Genomic DNA, 26,403 nt, shown 5'->3' with positions numbered 1-26,403 from the left:
CAATGGCCAAATTCCAAATTCCTGCCCTAATTACTTAGTCGAACATCAGGCCTGGCCAGCAGGTTCACAAAAGACTTGGGCCAAAAACTTTCTCCTTAACCCGAGAAGTATGTGTGAATAATTGTGTCCAATAATTTTATTGTAAAAAGTCCGATGGTGTATTTTGCCCGTGACCCGTGGGCCAGGAGTCTGACCACGTCAACCTTACCAAAAGATTAAATAACACATCACTAACAAGAATGTTAAGTGCAAGTTAAGAAAATAAAATGTACAAGGACTGTTTAAGATTGGTTTGTATGTTGTTTTTTTCATTCGTGTTCTCAATGTTCTCATAATAAAGGTTTGTTGAAGATTTGATGAAAAAAGCTCAAATGGTAAAAGCATTACAGCCTGGACAGACAGACAGACAGACAGTCATTATCATTATCATTTTTGTCGTTATTATTCTTAGTATGTATCCTTATCATTAATATTATTATGATGTACTATTATCATTATCATGATCATCCTCATCATAATGTACCATTATTATTATTTTTGTTGTCATTGTTATTATCTACCATTATCAGTATCATTATCACTCTGCATTTACCAAAGCAGCCCTGAAAACTTTTGATCATTTTCCCTGCCGAGAAATAAACAGTTTACAGGGAGGAGCCTCCATGTTGTAGCGCTTTTCCCTGAGCAACAACCTGAGCAACTCGTCTCCAAGGAGACCCCTCCCCCCAACCTTTACACACATGCATGCACGCACGCACACACGCACACAAACACACACCTCTAAATAGTAATTCAATGCACAAATTTATTTCAGAGCCGACAAGTTATAGCTATTAAAGCAACATATATGACTGGCATTGCATTCTGGATAAAGCCAGCCACAATGGCTGTCTACAGTCATGTGCAGCACTGTGGAACAGATGTGTTTCATGAATGTCAAATGGATTGAAATTTCAGGAGACTGTCCACACAATTTTGACGATACATGTTGTCCCTGTGGTTTTGTGTTTAAGTGATGCAAGGAGTTAATAAGAAATGTCCATGAATTGGTGAGAGATCTTTGGCAATCCCACATGTAACCAATTGCTGCTACTCAAGCAAACACCAAATGTGTTAAACTCGTTTCTGAAACCGGAACATTCTCCCTCCTTGACCGGGTAATGACTAACTTTTCATCCAACCTTTCCTGTTCCTCCTCTTCCCCTCTCTTGCCTCTTCTGATCATGTTTGTTATTGAAGCCCATACATCTCTCGCTATTATGAGGGAACAACTTCTGCCCGGAGACGATGCCCTTTCATACAGGCCAACTGGCAAGGACGACAAACTCCTCTCACAAAATATAATGTGCTGCCTGCTACCATCTTCATAACATCTGATATTGATTCCACTGTGTATCTCGAACCTTCTGTGAGCCAGAAAACATAACTTTGCAAATCTTAAGGCTGAACCCTCCATTCACTATCTTTCCTCAAAGTCAAGATGGCACCTTGTCAAGTCTGTCTGGTACCTGCTAAATCCTCTCCCTCATCGCAAACACGGTTAACGCAGACTCTCCTTTGGATATGCAAGAGTAGCTTAACTTGATGTTTGCTTACAATTATCATGTCTCCAATCCATTCCACTCTGTCCTCATGTTACCCTCTTATACCGACTATCGACTGAACCTTGTGCGTCCTTCTCTTCCGAGAACGAAGACAAAGTTCAGTCGAGCCTTGACCGGCCTGCTACAGCAATGGGCCCAAGTGGCATCAGTGAACATATCGTCAAATACTGCTCTGCTCCCCTTGCTTATCAGTTGAACCGTTCAAGGTTTGTGTGGACTTGCAGAAATCTGTGTAAAGGGGAGGGGGTAGGTAGAGAGGTATGTTGCTGCATGCATATGGTCAGGGGGGGGGAGGGGGTTCTGAAGTGTCTCCCTTTCATCTTTATGTGCTCTTCAGTCTGTCCTTTGGACATCTGTCTTCCTGGAAGTTATAAAATATCATTGCTTTCACAAGAAGGGTGCAAAAGAAGATCTTATAAACTACCGACCAGTAACCTTATTTAGAATTATAAGCAAAGTTCTGGAATCCATTATTGTTGCTGACATTGTTTTGTCATTTAAAACCGCTTGATATCTGACTATCATTTTGGGTTATGCCCGGTCAATAAACTATGGACACGTTGCTGCTGCTGCTGCTACTACTCCCTCAACAATGGTCGGAGGCCCTGAATTTCAAACAAGAGGTTCGGACCATCTCCCTCAACATGTCTCGGGTATTCGACTGTCTGATGTCCTGCACCGTTTGCCAAGCCCGCTTCCTGTGCCATAGAAAGGCACCTTCACACCTGGATTTCTAACGTGCTGCAGTTGCACAGTCAGTGTTGCTCTCAATGAAACCCTCTCCTTTCCATTTTCAGTGGAATATGGAGTGCCTCAAAACAGTGTCTTCGGCTCAGTCTTGCCCCTCATCTGCAGTAATGGCTTATTAAATGCTCTGCAAATCCTCTCTTCCATTTTGCAGATGACCCCACCTTGTCATACAGTACCCCCATCCCCATTGAGATGCTCACAGCTGTTGCGTCACACTTCCAGTCTCACATTGATTAGATGCTGGTCTGATAAATTAAACATACCTTTCACTCCAAGAAAATCTGTCACGCCCCGTCACCTTGAATGGATCATCAAATTAACTCACCTATTTCCCTGATCGATCACCAGAAGAGATTCAGACGCTTGAACTTCTCAAAGTCACCATTTTTTTTTGGAATTAATGAGTAAATGAGCCGTTTATTTTTCCATACTCTGTACAAAGACAAATAAAAATAAATAATAATTCACATACAGTATTCGTGTGACCCAGAGTGGACGGCTGGGCTGCCATTGCTCCGCTCCATCAATAGTGTTGCAAAGATGAAGACCCTAAAATCTCATTGTATTCATGGAGAATGACGTGTGAGTGTAAGGTAAGAACAAATTATTGCTAGATCTCGTTTGGTGTGTGTGTGTGTGTGTGTGTGTGTGTGTGTGTGTGTGTGTCCTGTATTGAAGTGAAGTAAGAAGAAAAGACTAGGGAAGAAGTTTATGGACATACTTATACATGAATATTCCTGTGTGTGCAATTTGTTAAAATCATTAAGTCAGAGCTGTTAAGTCGAGCGGGCATCAGCCATGATCTTATTGGGCTAACCGCATTACAAAACTGGCTTCCAAAGTAAGCTCCAGACTGAGAATCCTCTGTCGGTCCAAGTAATTCCTCAGACATCACAACTACTCACAACTTACAAAGCCTTTGTCCAGAGATCAAAGACTTACTGCTCTCCCCTACGGGTTTGGGTCCCAGCATCTCATCTCACTTCCCTGGATTCTCTGGAATATAAAGCTCTCAACATTATTAGTATCTCCCACAATGAGGCCAAAATGGAAGGCCGATTTGGAGAGAACCCCAACCACTATATGTCAGCCCCTACCACTTTCAGAGATAGGGAAAAAAAAATTAGTTAAGTAAAAGGCATAGATTAAATTAATGTGATAAAGCTTTCTTACTTCGAGGAAATATATAATGCATGAGATGTTAAGTGACACACAAGTGTGGGCCGAATGGCTCTTCTTGTGCCAAACATCCTTGTACATGAACACACCAAACTTAAAAAAAAAGCCCTTTTGCTCCTTTCATTTTTGGCAGTTTGTGGCCACATTCCTCATAAAAACAGAAAATATAATTTCTGTTTTCGTATGCAATCACGAGGTTGGCAGTATGATCTTGAGGTGTGCCCAATCACCTCCAAGATGTCTAGTCTGCGTTTGAATCTCGACCCAGCTATGAACTGTCATCCTGGTATTTCACAGGTAGGGTGATTCATCAATGTTTATGCCGTCCATCAGATACACGTTCAACTAGGTGTCCCGCCTGCCTGCAATAGTTGGTTGTTGTTGAAGATGCCACGCTGTCCTTCGGAAAGAGTAGGCGAGCTATTGCTACCACCATGAACCAATTCCAAATTCCTGCCAAAACTACTGCAAGGAAGGCAATGGCAAACCACCCAGTATAATCCTTCCCAAGAAACTGCTTTGGTAGCACTGATGCTGTGTAACAGGGTCTTGATATAATTCATATGATCACTGCTATTGGCATTCAAGGTGGTACAGTTTTGGGAGCCTCAGTGATGTGCATTTCTGTCTGCACTGTCGCTAATGACTTGCTGATAAGCAATGAAATTGGTCGGGTGGCTGATGGGGATGTGTGGCATTGGGATTCTTATGCATGTGCTAATTGTGAATGTCTGCAGCTATGGAGGAACCTGGGTCGAATTTGAAACAGTAAAGGGCTCACCTTGTATAGCTTTTCTTGGTTGCTTTATGCAGTTTTTTTTGGTTAGAAGATTAATTGTATCAATATCCTAGTCACCTGGGGATAATGGATTAGGTGAAGGCTGATTGGACATGCTGCTGGCTATCACTATCATCCTTCCCTCCAATTATGGGTGAGATGTGATTGGGTCTTGATATGTAAATATGATCACATCTTACAGTATTCACATGCACACGCACGCACGCACACACGCACGCACACACTGAAGGCCCACTCAGTCTCCTATCCATAATTGGTGGGAACAACCAATCAGCTCTCATCCAATCAATTATCCCCAGCTGTGGTACAACTTTATAATATATTACTCCTCTGCCATTCCAGTCAAAGAAAACTGCATAAAGCTACGTACAAGGTAAGCCTTTTGCTGATTGAAACCCTTCCTGGGTTCCTCCACAGCTGCAGCCATTTACAAGCAGCACATGCATGAGAATCCCATTGTTACTTGTCCCCCATCGTCCACCGGACTGGTTTTGTTGCTTATTGGCAGGACGTTTAGTGACAGCGGAGACAGAAAGCGCACCATTGAGGCTGCCAAACATGTACCACGTGCAATGCTGATGGCAGTCATCATATAAATATCAAAGACCCAATCACGCTTCTCACCCGTAATTTGAGGGAACAACCAGTCAGCTCTTGCCTAATCAATAATCCCCAATTATCATTGTACAGTCTCTATCTTTATGTATCTTGCTATGTCTCTCGCGATGATTCATTGATTAATTTTGTATACATAAAAAAGCAACGACTTCCATTATCTGAAGGTTATACTTCTCTTTGTCAACTTTTATTTTCAGAACAGTTTTGTGATGAAAATGACTTATGCCTTAATGAGGGGTTAATTATTAGTTGTATCATAAGGAATGTTAGCACAAGTGTTTGTCACCCTAGTTAGCAACAACCAGGATCAGATGTTTAGGAATCTCCTGATCACCAAAGTCTCTTTTCCATTGTTTCCTTCTTTACCTCCGCCACTGAAGGTGGACGGAGGTTATGTTTTCACCCGTCTGCGCATGGATTCTGACGAAATTTGGTGGATAGCTTGGGTGTGTGAGAAAGACGAATTAATTTGATTTTGATGAAGATCTGGATTCGGATCCAAGAGTTAAAAAAAAAAAAGTGATTCTTCACCATTGAGATTGAGATAGGGATAAAAAGGACACATAGCACGATATCTCAAAAATTTATGGACTGATTTGGACAAAACTTGGTGGGCGGGTTGGATGTGTGATGAGGCCAAATTGATTCGACTTTGTTGAAGATTCGAATGCGGATACTAGAATTTTAAAATTGATTCTTCACCATTGAGAGATGGGGCCATAAACTACATATAGCATGATTTTTCAAAATGTTACGGACGGATTATGACAACACTTGATGGATTAGTTGGTAAGTGACAATAACAAGGCAATTCGATTTTGGTTAAGGTACAGATGCAGATCCAGCCTATCATTGGGATACAAAACATAAACTGTTGAGCCTGGCAGAGGTGAGCGCTCTTCCGAGTGTCATTCTCGTTTAAAATATCTTGCAAACAAATTTTCATTATTTTTCTCAAACGAAAATATTTCTAATGTGATCTGATGAGAAACCACAGGATATATTGGAAGGAACACAAAGGTGGGAATAGTTAAACAAGAAAAATACAATTCTATCCAATGCTGTCATGGGGTAAAGGGATGATTCACCATCATACCGGGTTCACTTCACCGTAATATCTCCTCCAATGTACCATTTTCTCGACAATGAAAGTCGATTGTGGATTTCTCTTCCCCCATTACATCTCCTATATATCGCATTAAAGGAGAATAATCTTAAAATCTACCACATTTTCTCTCGCCGATTCTCCAATCTCGCTTTTCTTAGAGGAGGCAATAAGTCAGCTTTGAATACGCACTCACATGTGAATATAAAATTTGTTGGAATATTCACCCCCAAAGGATTCTGAATCTATCTGGGCATGAATAGTAATCCAGGTTTCCATTTCACAGGTCGTAGTATGGCCGGAGGTGCGTGCTGTCTGAATAGCCCTGATTACTCAGGGTATTGTCTCATTTTCTACCATTAGGTTAGATATACCAGAATTTGGTTGGTGAATCAGGAGGTAGGATCTATAAATTTAGCCAGGTTAGTGACACACAATTTCCTAATCTTTTTGAAAGGTACTCTCGGATACACAAGAGAATTTGAGTAAATAGAACAAACTTACCATCCCTTCTGACGGAGAGCATACTCTATTATGCTATGCCTTGCATGTAAAGTGGTGAGATGACAATTTTCAGTCAAATCCAATGATGTCAGGAATCTAACCTCTGTTAGATAACTCGGAGCTAACCGTGTTGCCTGCACACTATCCTGCCACCCCATTACAAGAGTAGGCATCTTGGTCAGCACCCCTGCAACAGATGGTCTGTGAAACACAACATCCTTGGCATTAAGTGCATGTGTGTGGTGAAACGACTCAGGTTTGAATCGGTTTGGCATTCATGTCTGCCATTTTGTACTTGTCCATATAATATAAAAGCTCTTGGCCTTAATGCTCATGAATAATTTATCCTCTCAACATCCATGTTTTCTCCAGCTCTTCAGAAATTCCAGAGTTCCGACTCCCATACGAGGCCGTGAGTTACGAAGTTAAACTCATGCAAGACCTTGGCGTTAAGGTGACCTTACCTGTCGAAGATCGTTCCCGGCTTCATCCACATGGTCCTGCTCATTCAATTATTTTTTATTTAATTGCATTTTGTAAAAAGAATAAAAAATAAAGCATTTGACTTTACAAAAAGTCATGATTTCTCATCATATCTGATAGAAATCTGAGGACAATCTCATTGGACCTCATGAGATATTTTTGTGAGGGTGATGGGTTCAGAGGAGTGGGGGGTAGCAAAGATGGGATGGAGTTAGGAGGGAAGGTTGAGGACTTTTGGTGGGAGAGTGGGGGGTTGAGTTGTCGTGGGGTAGGGTGGGGGTTGGAAGTTGTGGGTGGCAGAGAGAGAGAGAGTCGGGGAGGGGGTTTGAAGGCCTGGAGTGGGGAGTAGATTGAACACTTCAGGTTGGGAGTGGGATGTTGATGACTTGAAGTCACATTTTACAATGTGTGGATGTTCCATGGGGACCTGCTCATATTAATTAATTTTTTTCCTTGTTTAACTCATGGCTGAGCATTATTTATTTATCTTGATGCTGCACTTCACTTTCCTAGAATACAAATTTAATGATTGTTGCATTAGGTATTTGTATTTTATACGGATGTGCATCTTGTGCGTTGCAGGTGGAGTACGGTAAAGGCCTCGGGATGGACGGAATGAGTATCGAGGTTCTCCAAAAGAATGGATTCAAGGCCATTTTCCTTGGCATCGGTATAATGATATATTATGTTGATGGATTGAAATCTTTAATAGTGGTTATTAAAAATTCATACAACCTCGCTCATAGCATCTTTTAATCGAAGAATAATTTGAGGAAGCAGGTGATATTAACTGATGCCACGATGGAGTCAAATTCCATGAAAACTCGTCATTTAGTGGAAGACCAATTGTGAAAAAACTTTTAAAAAAAACTTTACTCTATTCTAGTTAAGTTTTCGCAAAACATTGTGGTTTACCATGTTGCATTTTAATGTAGTTTATGACTATTTTAATGTTCTGGTTGTGTTATTTGATGACCAACTGGTGGGTAATTAACTACAAATTGCTATAAACAACCACAGCTGCTCACCTGCACTCATCTGTTCCTCTTTTCCTCCACCTGTGGAACCAACTTCCACACACTCTTCAATCTCATTCTTCCCTACATGTCTTCAAGACAGTTGTTTACCACCATCTCAGATCATCCCTAATCCAAAACCATGATCTTTTCTACCCTCGTTAACCCCCTGCCCCCCCTCAAAACCCACATCTTTTTGAATTTGCAGTGTTTTCCTTCCTGAGAGTTTTCTTCTGTGTCCATCTTGTCCACTCCGTGCTTCCTCTTTTACCCCTCACTCCCCCCCCACCCCAACACTTCCCCCCCCCCACACATGCATGCACACACACACACACACACACACACACACACACACACACACACACATATACATATACATATACATATACATATACATATACATATACATATACATATACATATACATATACATATACATATACATATACATACATATACAGTACACATACACACATATCAATACACTTCATTATGGCAATGCAGCTGTCACAGTGAAACTGCTTGTGTTCAGTGCTCAGTGCTCAGTGCACATGCTGGCAAGTCAACTACTACTTGTGTACAACAACCAACCATGAAATTACAAGCAACAACAACCGACCTGGTAGTAGTGCATGGCATCTACTTATGATTCCCGTAAATCAATAAGATTGTTGAACACACCAGCCATTTTCATCAAAGGAGGAAAATACAAATGTATGGACGGAGCTTGAATATTTTGACGTTCCCATCTCGGTTGCTTGGTTACATTTTGGCATTTCTAATTGTACATCTTTTTACATTTAAAAAATGCTTTTTTGTTTTTATTAATACCTGTTTCATTTTACAGTTGCAATGACCATGTGACAAGTACTTGTTGTCCATGCTTGTGAATCTGTGCTTTTGCTTTATGGAGGTCTTCCTGAGCCGCAGCGTTCTCCCGAGTTTGATTTCCTCACTCCTGAACAAGGTTTTTATACATCCAAAGACTTGTTGCCACTCGTCGCCACCGCATCAAAACCAGGTGTGTGATTTATTTTTATTTTTTGCTGATGGGGATTTTGGGGCCACCATGCCATTTCATTGGTAATATTTTAGATCCCATCTCATGTTGTCGCAAGGGCATTAACAGTCAACTACAATGTATGGATTTGTGTCACATGTAGACAATACCAGACCAGGTGGGGAATAACTCTCTCAATTGTGGCGGATAACCACAAGATCTTGCTATCTCTGATTCATAAGAGTGCTCTGTAAAATGTTCCAAGCACAAAAGGGAACATTTTGTAAGCCCGATCCATGCTCGGGTATTTCGGATGAACCTCGTACAATTTCTGGCAAACTTGGTGTCTTTCAGCCATCGGTGTAGCCGGAGCATGAAACCATCTTGGTTTGTATTACTACCACATCCACAGATGCATCGACTAGGCACATTTGTGGAAAATCGAAAATCATTCGCCGGTTCAGTTAAATCGTCCCATGATGTAACCCACGCACAGTCCAAAATGGCGGTTGACTTCTGGGTATGACGTTATGGCTCAGAGTGACGAAGAACAAGATTTCGACTTTAAATCGCAAAATTATTTGTTTTATATTTCGCAAATCGGAAAAAGACACATCATATCTGTTTTGTCGGGTACCGAGGGATAGATTAGCATCGAAGTGGTCTGAGCGTTTGGGTTCCCCTTTAAAACTCCTTAGATAAGTGGGAGAGCTTAATTTTTTTTAAAGTTAAACCACTGATTACATGCAGGTGAAACGTATTACACTTATTTTGTAATCTTTCAAACAAATAATTTGCTCCTGCAGTGATTTTAGGGTTAATTAGGTAAAGGGGTTGAATACTTATGCAACTAACGATCATCTGATCTCCTCTGTTAATCTGACTTATTCACATTTTATCAACATTGTTTGGCTTAATCACTTTGGAGTAATTCGTGAAGACTCTGTTTATTAAGTTTCATTTGAAAGCATCATGAAATATGCTCAGGTGGCATCAAAATGTGGAAATTTTTGAAGGGGGATGAATACTTCTGCAGGCCACTGTCGGTGAGTTTTCACCAACACCCTGAACAAATGACAAATTCCGGCCAAAATCATCTCCAGTTGAAATATCAGGCCTGTTCGCCTGGTTTGTGAAACACTTGGGCCAAACGTTCCGCTTCGCCGTCTTTATGCATAAGAAATGGGAATAATTGGGACAATTAAATAGATTTATATGATGGAATTGTTTAGAGATATTTCGAAGGCTTCATAGGAGATATCAAAGCTAAACTGTGGACAACAACCACTTTCACAATCTAGTGTGTATGTGTTTGTCTGTGCCTCTTTGTCAATATGGCATGTTTTGTTTTTGTCACGCAGGTCTATGCTGCCGAGCTCCACAGCTGCCCATTTTGCGTGGAACCGTGGTGGTTCTGGGTGCTGGTGACACAGCGTTTGACTGTGCAACCTCCGCGCTACGCTGTGGTGCCCGCCGTGTCATTGTCGCCTTCCGCAAGGGCATTAATAACATCCGTGCTGTGCCAGAAGAGGTGACCATGAGGAAAGCTCCTAAACAAACCATCTTGTACATTAAAACATCCTTCTTGTTCTGTGCTATTCAATGAACCTCAATGCCTCTTAAAATACCCTCATGATTTCTGTTTTGCTGCACCTGACATCAGATGAACATCCTGTATCGAAGTCGAACCTTACTCCCCTTAAGCCTTCATTTACAACTCATTCCTCACCACGGTTGAAACACGAGCTTTAAAATGTTGTGTAACCCATACAAAGGTGGAGGCCGCACGTGATGAGTTCTGTGAGCTGATGCCATTTGTTGCTCCGCACCGTGTGATTCTGCGAGATGATCACATTGTGGCACTCGAGTTCTTACGCACTGAGCAAGACGAGGATGGGACCTGGGTCACTCAAGCTGATCAACCCCTCGTCTTGCGTACCAGCACGGTCATCTCGGCGTTTGGCTCCATCTTGCATGATGCTAAAGGTAAAATGGGGGAACCAAGGGAAGAGACTAAAGGAAGAGAGAAGAATGATCAGCTTTTTGGGGAAGAGATGCACTATTGCACTTCTCTGGAATCTCTATTATCATAAACTAAAAGCATTCAGAGGTATTGGTGAAGGACAGTATAAGAATGAACACTTACCTCTTTACTAGCCTCGCCCATTCGCATTCACGGAGGCTTGGGAAACGATATTGTGTCTGTGTGTCAGTGACTGTGTGAATCCTCACACTCCCTAACCCTAACCCTAACCCTAACCCTAACCCTAACCTAATAGCAGATCTACTTTGATATAGATCGTTCATTCTCAGATCTACTGCCATCTATATCCCCAAATGAAGCACCGCATTGTCAAGTGCTCAATTCTGTCTTATAGTTTGATTAAGATTTATAATTGTTGAAATTGGTAAATTTTGTTTTTTTCAATAAAAATGGGAAATACAGGTATCAAGCTTGTGCTCAGCTCGACTCAGCTAGATTCCTAACCCGACTCGATACATGCTGCGAATAGCGCTTCTCATGGAGGTGGTTCTGTCACAAAGTGTGCCGACTGTTGGGTGGATGTTGAGCTGGTTGTTCCATCTGTCGCATTAGTTGGTGGATGTTGAAGATCCCATCCAGTATCTTGAGCAATGAGCAGGCGAGTTATCGCCGGTACCTTGAACAAACTAAAAATTCCTGCCCAAATCAACCTTCAGTCAAACGTCAGGCCTAGCCAGTGCTTGGTTCATGAAATACTTGGCCAAAAAATGTCCTCTGACCAAAAATGAAGAATTCATCATATTAGTTGTTAAATCAAGCCTGGTGTTGGGTTTACGGTTAAAGTAGCTGGATTAAGATCTTGGGGTCTTGAGTTTGAGCCCCTGTTGGATTGAGTCATTGAATTAACACGACGTGGGTTGACTCACCTTGTCATCCATGTAACGTCAGCAAAATGAGTACCAGTGTGTTAGTAACAGAGGGCACTGCATCAGCAGCAAAGCCACTCCCCCAGAAAATGATGCAACCAGTAGAAACAGGCTGCATATGATAGCTAGTTGTAGATGAAGCTTGTGCTTAAAATGTTCTTTTTTGGAAAGTTCAGGGCATATATTTTTAGTTTTGAGATGGATAAAGTAAGGTCTTGTTTCGATTGATAAATAATTAGTGGTCTATATGGATAAGGTGTAGGATGCTTTCTGGTGAAAACTTTATCTGAGCAATCTGTTTGTCTCATTTCTAATATTTGAGGATTTCCCTTTGAAAATTACTCTTAAAGATAATATATTTCATGGAGATGAAGAAGGTATTTATTCAGCTCGTCTATGGCAATCAATTTATGCGCAGAATCAAAATCCTCCACCAAATCATCGGGGGCAGATAGTTTGAGCTTCCTTTAAGGCCGACATGCATCAGATGCAGCGTCTTGTCCGTTCTTTGCCATCGATGTATTGAATCAGATTTTCTCCATGATGTTGATTTTGATGTGAGGGTTGACGGCCCCTAACAGCTGTCTGGAACTTCCAAAGGGAGAAGAGCCAGTGAGCATCAAGCTCACTGTCCCGACTCTAACCGGTAGCTTTCTTATTCTTCAACTCCAACTAACACCAACCGGCTCACTGCCCGGTATGCGGACCCTATTACCACCTCCACTGTGGCCAAACCCACAGTGCCCCTTGCTCGCAGCGCAGCTCTGCCAATCAAGTTGTATACGGTTGTTGCTGCGGTGTCATCATGTCACAGCACCCCTCGTACCACCATAGGCTGCGGGAGGTTTATAAAGCCACACGTGGGATGCAGATAGCCAAGTCCACTCTGTTCCACTCTGTCCTCACCTTGCCTGATGCCTTTCATGGTATACAGAGAGGACACATATGAATTACATTTTCCCGTCTAATTACTATATCAACTATATCGCTTGTCACGGCATACATGCAAACAGGACAACTTCGCTCCAACTGGTCCCTAGTTACACCAAATGCTCGAACTTGCACAAACACAAGGCCTACACAAACTTAACATGGTACCTAATAAATAACACCTTCAATATAAAATTATGTTCTCCTAGTCATTAAGTTTCCCTCCATATCAGTGAAATGGGCTATACTTGTTATCACAAAATAATGCAAAACTCTCGGTTCAATTGCTCCTCAGGTTCATGTTTTATTGAGCTTGTTCAATTGGCTTTGTAGGAATACAGTGTTTTGTATTCGTTTTGCATCAAATGTTCATAATACAGTATTCCAGATGAGGATATCTGAATCAAATCAAGAGTTTCGCATTTTTAGAAAGTGGCATGCAGTGTTCGCTATGCTATCGGTACCAAGGTCCCCACATTGTGCCCTCAGTGCTGGAAGCCATGTTCCCTATCTGCCTGGCGGATAATGGCTTGCCCTTTGTGGAGCCAGATAACCTGAAAACAAGTGCACCTGGTGTGTTTGCTGGTGGAGACCTCACTGGCGTGGCGAGCACGACGGTGGAGGCGGCTAACGATGGGAAGACAGCCGCATGGAGCATCCATCGTTATCTGCAGGTTTGTATTCTTCCTGTCTTCTCCAATTTCTCCCCTGTTTTGGATCACATGTTTCATGTTGTGGGAAGAAAGACTAATGTGAAAGCCACACTAATTAAAAAAACAAAAGATAAATGTCCTGGGTACACTTAGTAAGGGTACCTGATTATTAAAATGAATAGTCTTCTAGGTAAGGATATGGGACTGGCATTCCACAGGTTGTGGGTTTAAATCTGTATGCAGGAGGAAGTCATAAGAAATTTCATTTAAAGCTTTTGGAAACCAATTTTATCACCGAGGAGATTGACCAAGTTGCGAAGGGATCGTTGATTAAAACCTCAGTTGCTCTGCACAATTTGTTTCAGCCTCCTTTGGCTTCTTTCATCAATGAGCCATTTTCGACAACTGGCCTGTCGTTGGCTGGATGTACTTTGGGTGCTGAACCATTCTTGATACACACGGGAAACTGTTGAGTGTGAAAAACCCAACAGCATTGCAGTTTCTTGACACACTCAAAATCGCTGCGCATGGCACCTACTACCCTACCCCGTTCAAAGGCATTTAAATCTTTTGTCTTGGCCATTCACCCTCTGAATGGTACACATACACAATCCATATCTCAACCGTCTCAAGGCTTAAAAATCCTTCTTTAACCCGTCTCCTCCCCTTCATCTACACTGATTGAAGTGGATTTAACAGGTGCAATAAATAAGGGATATTAATTTAACACAGCTTTCACCTGGATTCACCTGATCAGTCTATTTCATGGAAAGAGCAGGTGTTCCCAATGTTTTGTACACTCAGTGTACATTGCCAGTCCTTACTTTGTGGATGACTCGTAAATGCACTGTGCTTATTTGTGATGCTGTGTCAGAGTGGTGATCCATCCAGGATTGTGCCCTCTGGCCAATGGAAAACTGCCTCAGCAGCCTTATGCGTATGATGATGCGAAAGGAGTGGTTATTCTTCTTCGATTCCTCTTCTTCTTCTTCTTCTTCTTCTTGTTCTTCTTATTGTTGTTGTTGTTGTTGTTGTTGTTGTTGTTGTTGTTGTTGTTGTTCTTCTTCTTCTTCTTCTTCTTCTTCTTCTTCTTGTTCTTCTTGTTGTTCTTCTTCTTTGATTTTGCGTGGGCACTAAATTGCTGCCAAATAGGAATCGCTAGACACCTCCCCTTAACTGTATGAAGTGGAATGTGAAATAAGAGTTTTTAATTACATGTACATCTGCAAAGATAGATGGATGAGCGATATACAATTGTTTTTTTTTTGATAAGGAACTAGATTACGACCTAAAAAGACGAAAGGGATAATGTGAGATAAACAGCTCTGTTCACACAATTTTTAGCTTATCTGGAATTGAAATTACAGATAAGGTAATGTCATTGGGCACTGTCCATCCGTCTCCTGTTTCGACTTCTGTGTTCAAAGCGCTGGGCCGATCCGACTGAAATTTGTCAGCAATGTTCCGCTGCTGACTGGTAACAGGGATTATAGCTTGTTCTGGTCATGTGACTTTAAGTAGGTCAAAATGGTCGAGTTACTGAATTTCATCAAAAATCTTCTTCAGACCCACCAGTCAGAATGCGATAAAATCTGGATTATAACATTAGGCCAGAGTTCTGATGCTAAATTGTGGAGGTCATGCCGATCATGTGACCGGAAGTGTGTCAAAATGGCGGTCGCGTAAATTTCTGGCAAAATCGTGTAGATTCCGTCAAAAATCTTCTTCTCCAGGCCTACCAGTCAGAATGCTACCAAAGTTGGGTTATAGCATAAGGCCAGGGCCCAGATAATCTGCAGGTCCAGTGGTCCTAATTTTTAATTTGGGGTTTGCTTGTCCACAGTCTTGTTGATGTTTATGATGAGCTTCACACATTCCTGAAAGAACAGGAGAGGATATTGTATTTTGTGTGGATAGAATTAGGCAGATTGGCAGGGACGCAAGAGGACGCAGGGACACAAGGGGACGTGGACACAAGGGGATATGAGGGTGGGGACTGGGGATACAGATGGATGGGAATGTGGGGATGGTGAAGGAAGTAGACACAAGTATGGTGATGGAAGTGGACAGAGGGGTGCGGATACAGGGATGCATACACCGAGATGCGGATGCGGAAGTTCACACGGGGATGGGGATGGAGAAATTAATGTGAGGACAGGGACAGGGAAGTGAACATGGGGACAAGGAGAAGTGGATGGGGAAGTGGATAAAGACGGGGAAGGATATGCAGCGACCTGATGAGTCCCCTATATGTGCACAAAAATTGTCATTAAATATCCTAATAATCAATCAATAATCAATAAAGCTACATGCAATTGCAATGTATGTGACATAACGGGGTGCATGGATGATACAGATTGGATTTTATTGTGATTTATTATCCTCGCACCTTCCTGAAATATCTGGCAAAAAAGCTGGCAAATTGAGTTTACATCATTGGTCACGTGGTCTGGTGGCCATATTTGATTGAAAATAAAAATGTTATAAAAAGAACACCTTCTCCAGAACTGCTTAACAGATCGATGCAAAATTCCATACTTATGATCGACTGGCTATGGCGAACATAGTTTGAATTTTTTTTCATATTTATCTTCATTGATGCAATGTGCAGCCTTAATGTGCACAAAAGTGGTCGTTAAATATCCTAATAATCAATCAATAATCAATAAAGCCACTGATAATGGCAATGTATGTGATGTAATAGGGTGCACGGATGATACGGGTATATGGGCCATAATAGCAGTGGGCCAAGATGGTCGCGTGTTCAGTTAACGATGTTATAGTTTTGTATTTTTCATTAATTTTCAGAAATTTGTGGAATTTGTTTTTCACTTGGAAGTTGTGGGTTACGATGTGTAAATAAAGGTGGAAAAAGTTTGATTTAATGCAATTTAATTCCAGGCTATAAGACAACAAAAGAGGAAAATTTTGAAGGAGGGTGTAGACTTTCAGTAGGTATTGTATACAGGTGAAAAGTTTGTTTGGTGGGGTGGGAGGGGGGTGTTGCTTAGTTATGAATCAATGATCGTTGATTATTCTGACATTTTATTTATAGTACATTCCTTATTAGCCCATCTCTCGCTTAGTGGGTGATGGGGTTTTGCAATCACTTTTGTGTGTCTGTCTGTTTGCTGTCTGGGGCGTAACTTTTTTTTTTTACCAGTTGAGCTTTTGTCACCACATTTTCAACAAACCTTCATTATGGGAATATGGAGAAGACAAATTAATAATTTGGTTAAAAGGTCAAAGATCAGCGAGACATAAAATCATCATTTTTCATCCAATTCACCTGAAATTCTTCAAATTTACCATTTGAGCTTTGTCATCAAATTTCCAACAAAGCTTTATTATGAGAATATGGAGAAGACAAATTAATAATTTGGTCAAAAGGTCAAAGGTCAATGTCATAAAATCATCAATTTTCATCCGATTGACCTGAAATTTTAAGAATTTGCATATACGGATCACTAAATTGGTTCACCAATCAAAAGCTAGAAGCCGATTGTTTTGTTTAGATCAAAAAGTCAAAGGTCAAGGTTGCATAAAATCGTCAATTTTCATTCGATTGATTTGAAATTTGAACAAAATTTGCATATTGCATCATTGAATTGGTTAACTAAGAAATCAGAACCATCGATTTTGACGTTTTTGAAATGTCAACGGTTTCCATGACAACAATCTTATTTACCTGTTGTTTTCATCAGGTTTCATCAAACTAGAGGATTTTCCCCAACCACAACCATTTTTTTTGTGAATCGTCCCATTTTTCTGTTTATTGTTATTTGGTGCAATTCTAACTAACATTTACACAACATGAGGTTGTTAAATGATATAGTGATCAACAATAGCTCTTCATATGGGGATGTGACGGGAGTGTTTGGACCAACACTCAACTTGGAAAGGGACTCAAAACATCTGCTATATTTGTGTACATAATAAATATATGGTCCCTGACTTGCTTATTGAAGAATGTTTGATCACATTAGACTGATGTGACAGCGTGTAACTGTTTCTTCTAAAGTTACAGATCCTTCATATCGGACACAATGCAACTTTCTTGTTCATAGGAGTCACATGGTGAATCGGTATCGGATGAGCCTCACCTTCCACCATTCATCACACCTGTGGACTCTGTGTCACTTGCTATTGAGATGTGTGGCTTACACTTCATAAACCCCTTTGGACTGGCCAGCGCCACACAGTGTACCTCTGCCCCCATGATCCGACGAGCTTTTGAGGCTGGTTGGGCCTTTGCTGTCACAAAAACCTTCAGTCTCGACAAGGTGGGCACGTTTTTCTGGAGTCTTTATTTCTGGAACACACAAATTGTCTTTTATTTTGTTCTTTTTTGATGGCATGGTTAATACTCCAATACAGTGATGTCACAAATGCATCAATATGGAGGAAGAAGGAAACTACAGATCTATGATGGGATGTAAAAGAGTAAGAGTAATAATGGATGAAAAATTCGTTCTATAAATAACATGTATAACATGTAAGAGAAAGAACCAAAAATGAAGAAAAAGAAACTCTATTCCCATTGTGTTTGGAATTTGTGTTGAATATGTCACCACATGGAGGCCGCCGTAACCTACGTCACCTCATGGAGGCCGCCATTGTTTCTAGTGCATTGTGGATATATTCGCCAAAATATAAGGAAAAACAATTGTGTCATGCACTATATCTTTTGTAGACTAAAAACCAATAAAGGCAACTAGGTATAGAAACTGGAGATAAAAAAATTAGTTTGCTTTAACGTATGCTCGAGCCGATACCGGAACCAAAATGAAGAAGAAGAAACCCCAATATGTTGCGTCCATTTTAGGCTTTGCCTATTTTATATCGATTATGTGCAGATGCTGGATGGGCCATGAGGTATCAGTAAGCATCACTTGTAATGGGCTTAGAAAGTGTGTTTTTTAGGGGCAGAAGAGGAATATGAATATACAGTGATGTACGTACTGGTTCTCCTGCCTTTTGAAGGTGTACCAGTCCATTTTGTACAAATGTTAAATTACGTAAGTACATCATCTTCAAAACTTTCACTCAACTTAACTGTCAACATAATCACCAAAATATGAGCTCCGAAGCCAAATGCCATTTCCTTGTGAAAAACATTTTCTCAAAATCTTGATTCTTATATGTTGTGAGAAAAGGAGCAATTTGATGAAAATGAAGGGTGTTTGTCTACGGACCACAATCGAGCTGCTTGTTTATGTCTGTCAAACTGCAGGACCTGGTGACGAATGTTTCACCAAGGATAGTACGTGGTACAACATCTGGGCCATTGTATGGCCCAGCGCAGAGCTCGTTCCTCAATATCGAGTTGATCAGTGAGAAGACCGCTGCATATTGGTGTCGCGCCATTTCTGAGCTCAAGCAAGACTTTCCCGATCGGGTGAGGCGGACCGAGATTCGATTGTGAATTTGGTCCACTGGTCGCATCACAAGATCTCCCATTTTTCTGTGTTCTTGGGCGCTGCAAAGCAATTGATTGATTCCGTCTACCTTGGTAGTCACAGATGTACATACAATAGTAAATTTAAATTTGTTTTGAGTAGCAGTTTAGTCAAACCCTCATTCAATGATAGCACGAGATATGTAGCACTGTTGCAAGCTGGGCTTTCGGCATAACTTCACCAGTCCAATCAACTTTCTTGGGGAGACTTTGTCACAGCGATTCAATTAAAATAATTAGCTGAGAGGCATAGCCATTATAATTGCAAGCACTAATTTACTCGACACAAGTTCAACATGCTGCCATAGCCATGCTCAGGAGAAAGAACAAAGTCAGAATGTACAAAAAATAAACTTATTTATTTAAGTACCCATCATTTTAAAAATAGCAATTCCCATACAATAACACCAAATTTTTCATCCAAATTTATAACACAAAGGTTGCTTCTGTAAACTAGCACTACACGCTCTTGCGACTGTGACATAATTGCATTGTCCAGGGGCATCATGCGGTCTCCCGGTGTTATGCTTTAATGAGTTATGAATGAGTTGCAGCTGATTTCTTTCATATAAATATTTGCTCAGCTTGCACAAAATGATGAACGGCATTTCAAGTACTCAAATGTTGAATTTCTTCCAGTAAATTGATGATCAGAACGATAAAAGACCATAAGGATGGGATATGTATGATGGTCATACAGTGCGATGGTCTTGAAGCCCCTTGTTCCCAGCCAAAGTCTCATTCTGCAAACACACGAATAAAATTATATAAAGTAAATTGGATACATCTACATTTATATACAAAATCAAGAAATCAGATCACTCATAAAAAGATCTACTGCCATATAGCTTATGGCAGCATTCACAAGCTTTCTACGCATATCCTCCATTGGTACCAAACTAAAAGGCTTTTACCATCAAATTAATTTCCTCAGAATCGAACCCAAGACCATGCAGATAGAGACTGTAGGTAAGCATGCTACCACCAAAGCTATGCTGTTATCCTTAAACTTGATACTCCCTGGTTGTCACATATAATCCTTGCTTTGGCTGTAGGTCATCATTGCCAGTATCATGTGCAGCAACATACGTGATGACTGGACCCGACTGGCTCGACGAGCGCAGGTAAGTGTCTCGGGACAGAGCATGCCCACACTCAGCAAGGTTGCTCTCTGTTGTATGCTATGCGAGAAAATGGATATCACATAAAAATGTTCATCAAACGTCAGAGATTCCTCACCAGTTTGGAATAGTACTTGATCTCCCTTTGGAGTAAAGGCCTTACCAAGAAAGATCCCCCCCACCAAAGTGAATAATTGGCCACAGCTGCCTCCATGGGTAAGAGATGGCAATGAGTATATAGGTCAAGAATGATCTTTCTTCCATTTAAAAATTTTCAAAGCATTGTTCCTTGGCCTAGCTGGCTGGGCTGTCAGGTCTACGGTGATCTTGATAGTGATTGCGAACATAGAGCAGAATATGGTTAGGTTGTATTGTGCAAAACCTCCTGTGCAGGTGAGGCCAGGTGTAGGACTTGGACACAAAAATGGTGTTGCAGTGAGCTGTAGAGCCACGGTTGGGGGAGGAACACTTTTACGAGGGACCACCCCACATGACGGGATGGGCCAAAGGATGGCGCTGCACACAAGCAACAGGCAGCCAATGAGAGGACCTTCCCTGCATGAAGCAGTCCCATAAGGCAGTAAAAGCCGTGCTCACACATGCGTGCAGCAGATCCGAGTTGGATCTCTGTGCAGAGAGATCATCACCTATAGCACTCTCTGCCTTGGACCTTGAGTGGAGACATGAATGCCACCTCCTAATTACCATCCTCTCCCACCTCGTGGGAGAGGATGGTAATTATTCACAAACTTGTCCCGACATTTTGAGAAGGGGTTGCCATTTTGGAAATTCAGTGAAAATCGTATATTTTGTGTATATCGAATGAAATATATATATATATATTTTTTTCTTTTATTCTTTGTGTACCTGGAGATAAACCTTGACTGACCAATGGTCAGGGCTTCTGTGGCTATGTGGGACAAGTTCGCTAGTTACAGGAAATTTTGCGAAAGTGCTAATTCTTTGTGTGTCGTAAATTATCTAGCTGAAAGAGGAATTAAGCTGGTGTCTGACTTTATTCATTTGTGCAATGATGAGAAACAACGTCAAGCATTGCTACAGTGCATGGAAGAGCACAGGAAGCTTTACCCAGACTATACAAAACAAACGATATGTTCTCTATAAGATATCTGCGTGGTTGCTTGTTTGCAAGATTGTTATGTTGTCATATATGAAAACCATGTCTTAAAACATATTTGGTTGTTCTCATAATTAATTGATCATGCTCTCATTTGTCATTAATAATGTCTTTATGAAAACGCTACTACTGATATTCTGTAAATGCCGAACAATGTGCCATGCAATATTTGTCAAAATATGGGATTTTCAGTGAAATTCCAAAATGGCAACCTCCTCAAAATGTTGGAACAACTTGCGAATAATATTTACGGGTACTTACTATGATACTGGTGCCTACTGAAGTGCATTCGGCCATCTAATCACAGAGAAATATATTTTTTATAATATTCAAAAATCAATATTATTTCCAAAAATATAGATTTTTCCTGAAATTTCAAAATGCCGGCCCGTGGTCAAAAAAGGCGGGAAAATTTTCAAACTTTGGTCGATCAACTAGTGGAATCGATAGGCACATAGTGCTTCATTCCAGCAACTACTTTTGCAAAAGTGGAACACCCTAATCTGCATCCTTACCTTAACAAAAAATCTAATTGGCTTGTTCTTGTCACCGACCCAACTCATCCACCAAGTTTTGTCATCGTCTGTCCACAACTTTTTGAAATAGGAATATATCATGATATATATCGTTTTTGGGCCCATTTCTCAACGGTGAAGAATCACTTGAAAAATTTTTTTTTTTAATTCTCACATCCAGATCTAGATTAGCATCTTCACCAAAATCGAATCAATTCGTTGTGGTCACACACCACCAAACCTGTCCGCCAAATTTCGTCCAAATCCGTCGACGACTTTTAGAGATATCCTGCTCAAAGATTAATAGGCAGGAGTGAAAACATAACCTCCACCCACCTTAGTTGGCGAAGGTATATATACCTGCCTGCATGCAATGTAGTTTGTGTGACTGCATTTATTGTCACTTAATTGCTTTTTTCTGTCATCCTGTCCTTTTAATTAAATGCCAGATAAGTGTTGTCAAGCTGTTCGATATGTTTCATCTCACGGCGAGTCATTGTGGCTGAGAATATGGATTTATAATTGACATTCAAGACAACCTGTACTGCACTTTTTCTTTCTTCGATCCCCTCCTCTCCAACTACATTTTCTGCCGCCTTCCTCGAGGATGCTGGTGCAGATGCCCTTGAACTCAACCTTTCCTGTCCCCATGGAATGGGAGAGCGAGGCATGGGGCTTGCATGTGGACAGGTGAGCATACCAAGCAACGATTGAAGTTTGTACTTTGGTTGATTCGTGATTCCTGACAAAATCAAAACAAACGAGAAGGGCACTCTGTGGAGCGCATACCTCCAGCAGGTTGATTAGCTTACTTTTTGTATCCCACTGATTGGTCGGATCTGGATTGAGACCTGTACTAAAATTTAATCGGCTTGTTCTTGTGACCTAACCAAGTCATCCACCAAGTCATCCACCGGATTCAGATCTTCACCAAATTTGAAACAAGTCCTCCTTGTTACGTACCCAACCTCTCTACCACATTTCATTCGACGAATCCATCCACAACTTTTTGAGATCTCCTGTTCACAAATAAACAGACAAACACAGCCAAACAGAAACAGGCAGACAGACAGACAGCTGTGAAAAGATAACCTCCATCCACGTTCGGTGATGAAGGTAAAAAATAGCACTTTTTTTTTTTTTTTGCAAGGAAATGTTATGTTACGTCATTTCTCAATCAAATAAATTTAGTTTCATGTCATTTAGTCCTGATTTGCAAACAAATATATAAATTTGCAAGTAACTTGCTGTACATATGAGAGTAGCTCAAGGACGATGAAGACGTTTCACGCGTGAGGATTAAAAACCACGGGGAAGGTAATGATAAGTTCACCTATTTTTCAAGGTATTTCCTTGCTGGTGTAGAAATCTTTGGGAAAGGTACTCAGCTATTTCAGGAAATATGCTTTGATGTTTTCGTAATTCATTAGCTTCATGCCACCCAGATGTTCTTTTCGTGGTCAAAGTTAATGAAAATCACAAGGTGAATGTTTTAGACGATATAAGGGAAAAGTTAGTGGCTGTAATGTTGGAAATTCAAAGTCTGGTGTGTGTGTGTGTGTGTGTGTGTGTGTGTGTGTGTGTGTGTGTCTTTGTGTGTGATTTGTGGTACAACTCCTTCACGAGCCTCGGACGCAGTAAAAAAGAATAAATAAATAAATAAACAAACCATCAGGAGCAGTGTTCAAACCAGCATTATGGGCTATGTAATCAGATGGGAGCAGCTTACTGGCCAACTAATGCTCAAAAATTTCATGACAATTCTTCATCGAACCAGTTTGTTTGGTAAATCCTGCAGTTTGGAATTCGAAATACATAATTTGGTGGTTGGATGATGGGTATACTCACGACTTCTGCAAAGTTGTCATATTAACCACAGGTTGTCTGAGAGTGGCAGAACAACAAAAATTTAATCATTTTACTTGTGCTAAGATCACAGCAGGCCCTTGTGCTTCTGAATGTTGTTGAGAAACGTTAGGAAATGCAAGATACATCACCATATTATTTATATTTCAAAATGGTATGGAATGGTTGTCAACAAGTAAAACCCCATGGGCATTGCAGGATCCAGAAATAGTGCGTCACATCTGTGGATGGCTTCGCGAGGCTACTTCCATCCCATTCTTTGCCAAGATGACACCAAATATCACAGACATTGTGGCTATAGCTCGGGCTGCTAAGGAAGGTGAGACTAAGGAATGCATTCCAAAACAAAAAGTTTTCCAGTCCAAAACATTACACTTGGCAATAAAGATGGTGGCAACTTAAAACGAGAGTGAAATATAAGGCATCGGTGCTTTGTTGATGGTACATGCGACTTTCAGAAGATGTGTGTTCGATATTCAAAATATGTCTGAGACTCAACAAAAATGAAACTCGTCAGACTAAATATTTAATGTCTTTTTTTTAATTTCATCTCTCTTCTTCGTTTCTTTGACACTTCAGGTGGAGCTGATGGAGTAACAGCAACAAACACGGTTTCTGGTCTCATGAACCTTGAGGGAGATGGCTCTCCCTGGCCAGCTGTGGGCCGGGAAAGTAGAACCACATATGGTGGGGTCTCAGGTATCTTTCAATGTTTCCACGAAGTGTGAATGGTGCTTTTTATTCAATTAGGTAGTATTTATTTATTACATTTGCAAATATGGTAGAATAATTAACAGCATCTCCTCTCCTCTCTCCTCTCCCTTGATGCACTATGTTTGGACTGGCTCAAAATCAACCCCTCCCTCCCCCTCTCCCCTTCAACACCCGCAACTGCTGGCAGGATAGCCCAGAGGTACTGTATGCGCACTCACCTCTGAGCTGTCTCACCTGTGTTTAAATCTCAGCCCAGCAATAAACTGTCATCCTGGTGTTCTGCAGGCAGGGGGATACATAAATGTGTGTGTCATCCTGCCGATGGACATTAAACTGGGTATTTTATCTGCTAACAGTGGGTGGTTTTTAAAGATCACATGGTGTTCTCTGTGAAGAGTAAGCAAGTTATCAACAACACTTCAGCTCGTTCCTCTGTCTAAATTCCTGGCACCTTCAGCTGAATGTCAGGCCTGGACAGCCGGTTCATGGCCTGGACTTAGGTCGACAACTTTCATCGGCAAGGGACATCAGGCCTGGCGAGTTGGCTTGTAAAAGACCTAGACCACGAATGTGGAAATGTTTGGAGCCATTAAAGAAGTACAAGTAGTAGACCCTCGTAAACAGGTAAAGTTATTTTTTTTATGAAAATGAAAAAAAATAGAGGAAGGACTTCAATTGATCCATTTATATGGGATGATGCAACACCAGGGGGCAGTAAGATCCCAGCCACAGTGTCTGGGTAACACCTTGTCGTGCAGCTGCAGCGGCTGCACCAATAATTGTGTTGATGTGCAAGAAAGGGAGTTAATGCAAACGTTTCATGCAGGTAACGCAATCCGTCCAATTGCATTGCGGGCAGTGTCAGCCATTGCTCGCTACTTGCCCGGATTTCCCATTCTCGCCACTGGTGGCATAGACTCCGCTGAGACTGGACTCAATTTCCTGAAATGTGGTGCGACCCTACTGCAGGTCGGTGGAATCGTTTGCACAATATTGGCAAAGACAGAATTTTGTTTTTCAATTTGTTTTCCTTGACATCAGTGCACTTGTGCCATTTCTGAATGGTGTTCTCAATGTTCTTAGAAAGATGAACTCATGATAGTCAAAAATAGTCAAGGGTTTTTAATAATCATACAAGTGTTTCGTTTTCCATTGACTCATCCAAATGGCAATTCCGATTTTTCTGATGTTGGACCTTCATCATAGCTTTTGTACGTGTGAACAAATGCATGTAAGCTTTGTGAATCGTTTCTCCTTTTGAAATTTGGTTGAAGACAATAAACTTAGAACGGCATGCGAGAGAGCGCATACCTCCACCAGGCTGAACAGTTTACGTTTTGTATTCCATTGATAGGCTGGATCTGAATCTGGACCTTAACCAAAATCGAATCTGCTTGTTCTTGTCACCGACCCAACTCGTAAACAAAGTTTTCTCATAATCCGTTCACAACTATTTGAAATATCATGCTGCATATCATTTTTGGCCATACCTCTTAATGGTGAAGAATCACTTTAAAAATTCTAGTAGCTCCATCCCCTTTCTCACAGCTGACTCCGCACGTGAAAAGGCTGAATGCCTAAACTCGGTGTTTGCTTCTAAATCTTGTGTCCCGAACCCATCACTTTCTATACCCACCTTACCCAGTCACACCCAGCTGTTCCTGGACTCTGTGTCCTTTTCTCCTGACAAGGTGGAGAGCTTGCTGTCAAACCTCGATTCAGATTCTGCAACCGGTCCAGATGGCATCAGCCCACGTGTCCTAAAAATCTGCTTCTCTGCTCTTGCTCACCCTCTGTCTCTGTTCTGTTCACCCTCTCATTTGCTTAAGGTCATCTTCCATCTGCTTGAAATCAGCAAACATCACTGCCCTGCACAAAAAAGGTGCAAAAATAGATTCTTGCAACTACAGATCAATCAGCCTTCTCGCAATTATCAGCAAGGTTATGGAATCCATCATCGCTTCAGACATTAAATCCTTCCTCTTCTCCAATGGCCTGATTTCTGATCATCAATTTGGATTCAGACCAGGTCACTCTACC

The 26,403-nt window shown here is 41.2% G+C and overlaps 1 protein-coding gene across 6 annotated transcripts in view; it reads left to right on the top strand.

The window, feature by feature from the left end:
• DPYD (dihydropyrimidine dehydrogenase) overlaps positions 1–26,403 on the top strand; it is a 126,149-nt gene that overhangs the window by 34,864 nt on the left and 64,882 nt on the right. For all 6 annotated transcript variants that reach the window (XR_015059477.1, XR_015059478.1, XM_085886278.1 and 3 more), the window contains 13 exons: positions 6,932–7,013; positions 7,625–7,712; positions 8,972–9,079; positions 10,420–10,589; positions 10,834–11,044; positions 13,388–13,572; positions 17,619–17,834; positions 18,785–18,949; positions 20,065–20,133; positions 22,390–22,473; positions 23,848–23,968; positions 24,229–24,348; positions 25,190–25,332. Coding sequence is in view for 4 of the 6 variants with exons in the window: in XM_085886278.1 (XP_085742404.1) it covers positions 6,932–7,013; positions 7,625–7,712; positions 8,972–9,079; positions 10,420–10,589; positions 10,834–11,044; positions 13,388–13,572; positions 17,619–17,834; positions 18,785–18,949; positions 20,065–20,133; positions 22,390–22,473; positions 23,848–23,968; positions 24,229–24,348; positions 25,190–25,332 (1,762 nt within the window). In the remaining 2 variants the exon portion in view is untranslated. The remainder of the gene's footprint in view (positions 1–6,931; positions 7,014–7,624; positions 7,713–8,971; positions 9,080–10,419; positions 10,590–10,833; positions 11,045–13,387; positions 13,573–17,618; positions 17,835–18,784; positions 18,950–20,064; positions 20,134–22,389; positions 22,474–23,847; positions 23,969–24,228; positions 24,349–25,189; positions 25,333–26,403) is intronic.

This window comes from Eptatretus burgeri, chromosome 6 (genome assembly GCF_056783735.1).
Source record: "Eptatretus burgeri isolate ZD-2024b chromosome 6, Ebu_testis_v1, whole genome shotgun sequence".
In the NCBI taxonomy this organism is placed as follows: Eukaryota; Metazoa; Chordata; class Myxini; order Myxiniformes; family Myxinidae; genus Eptatretus; species Eptatretus burgeri.
This window is presented reverse-complemented; position numbering and strand designations above follow the sequence as displayed.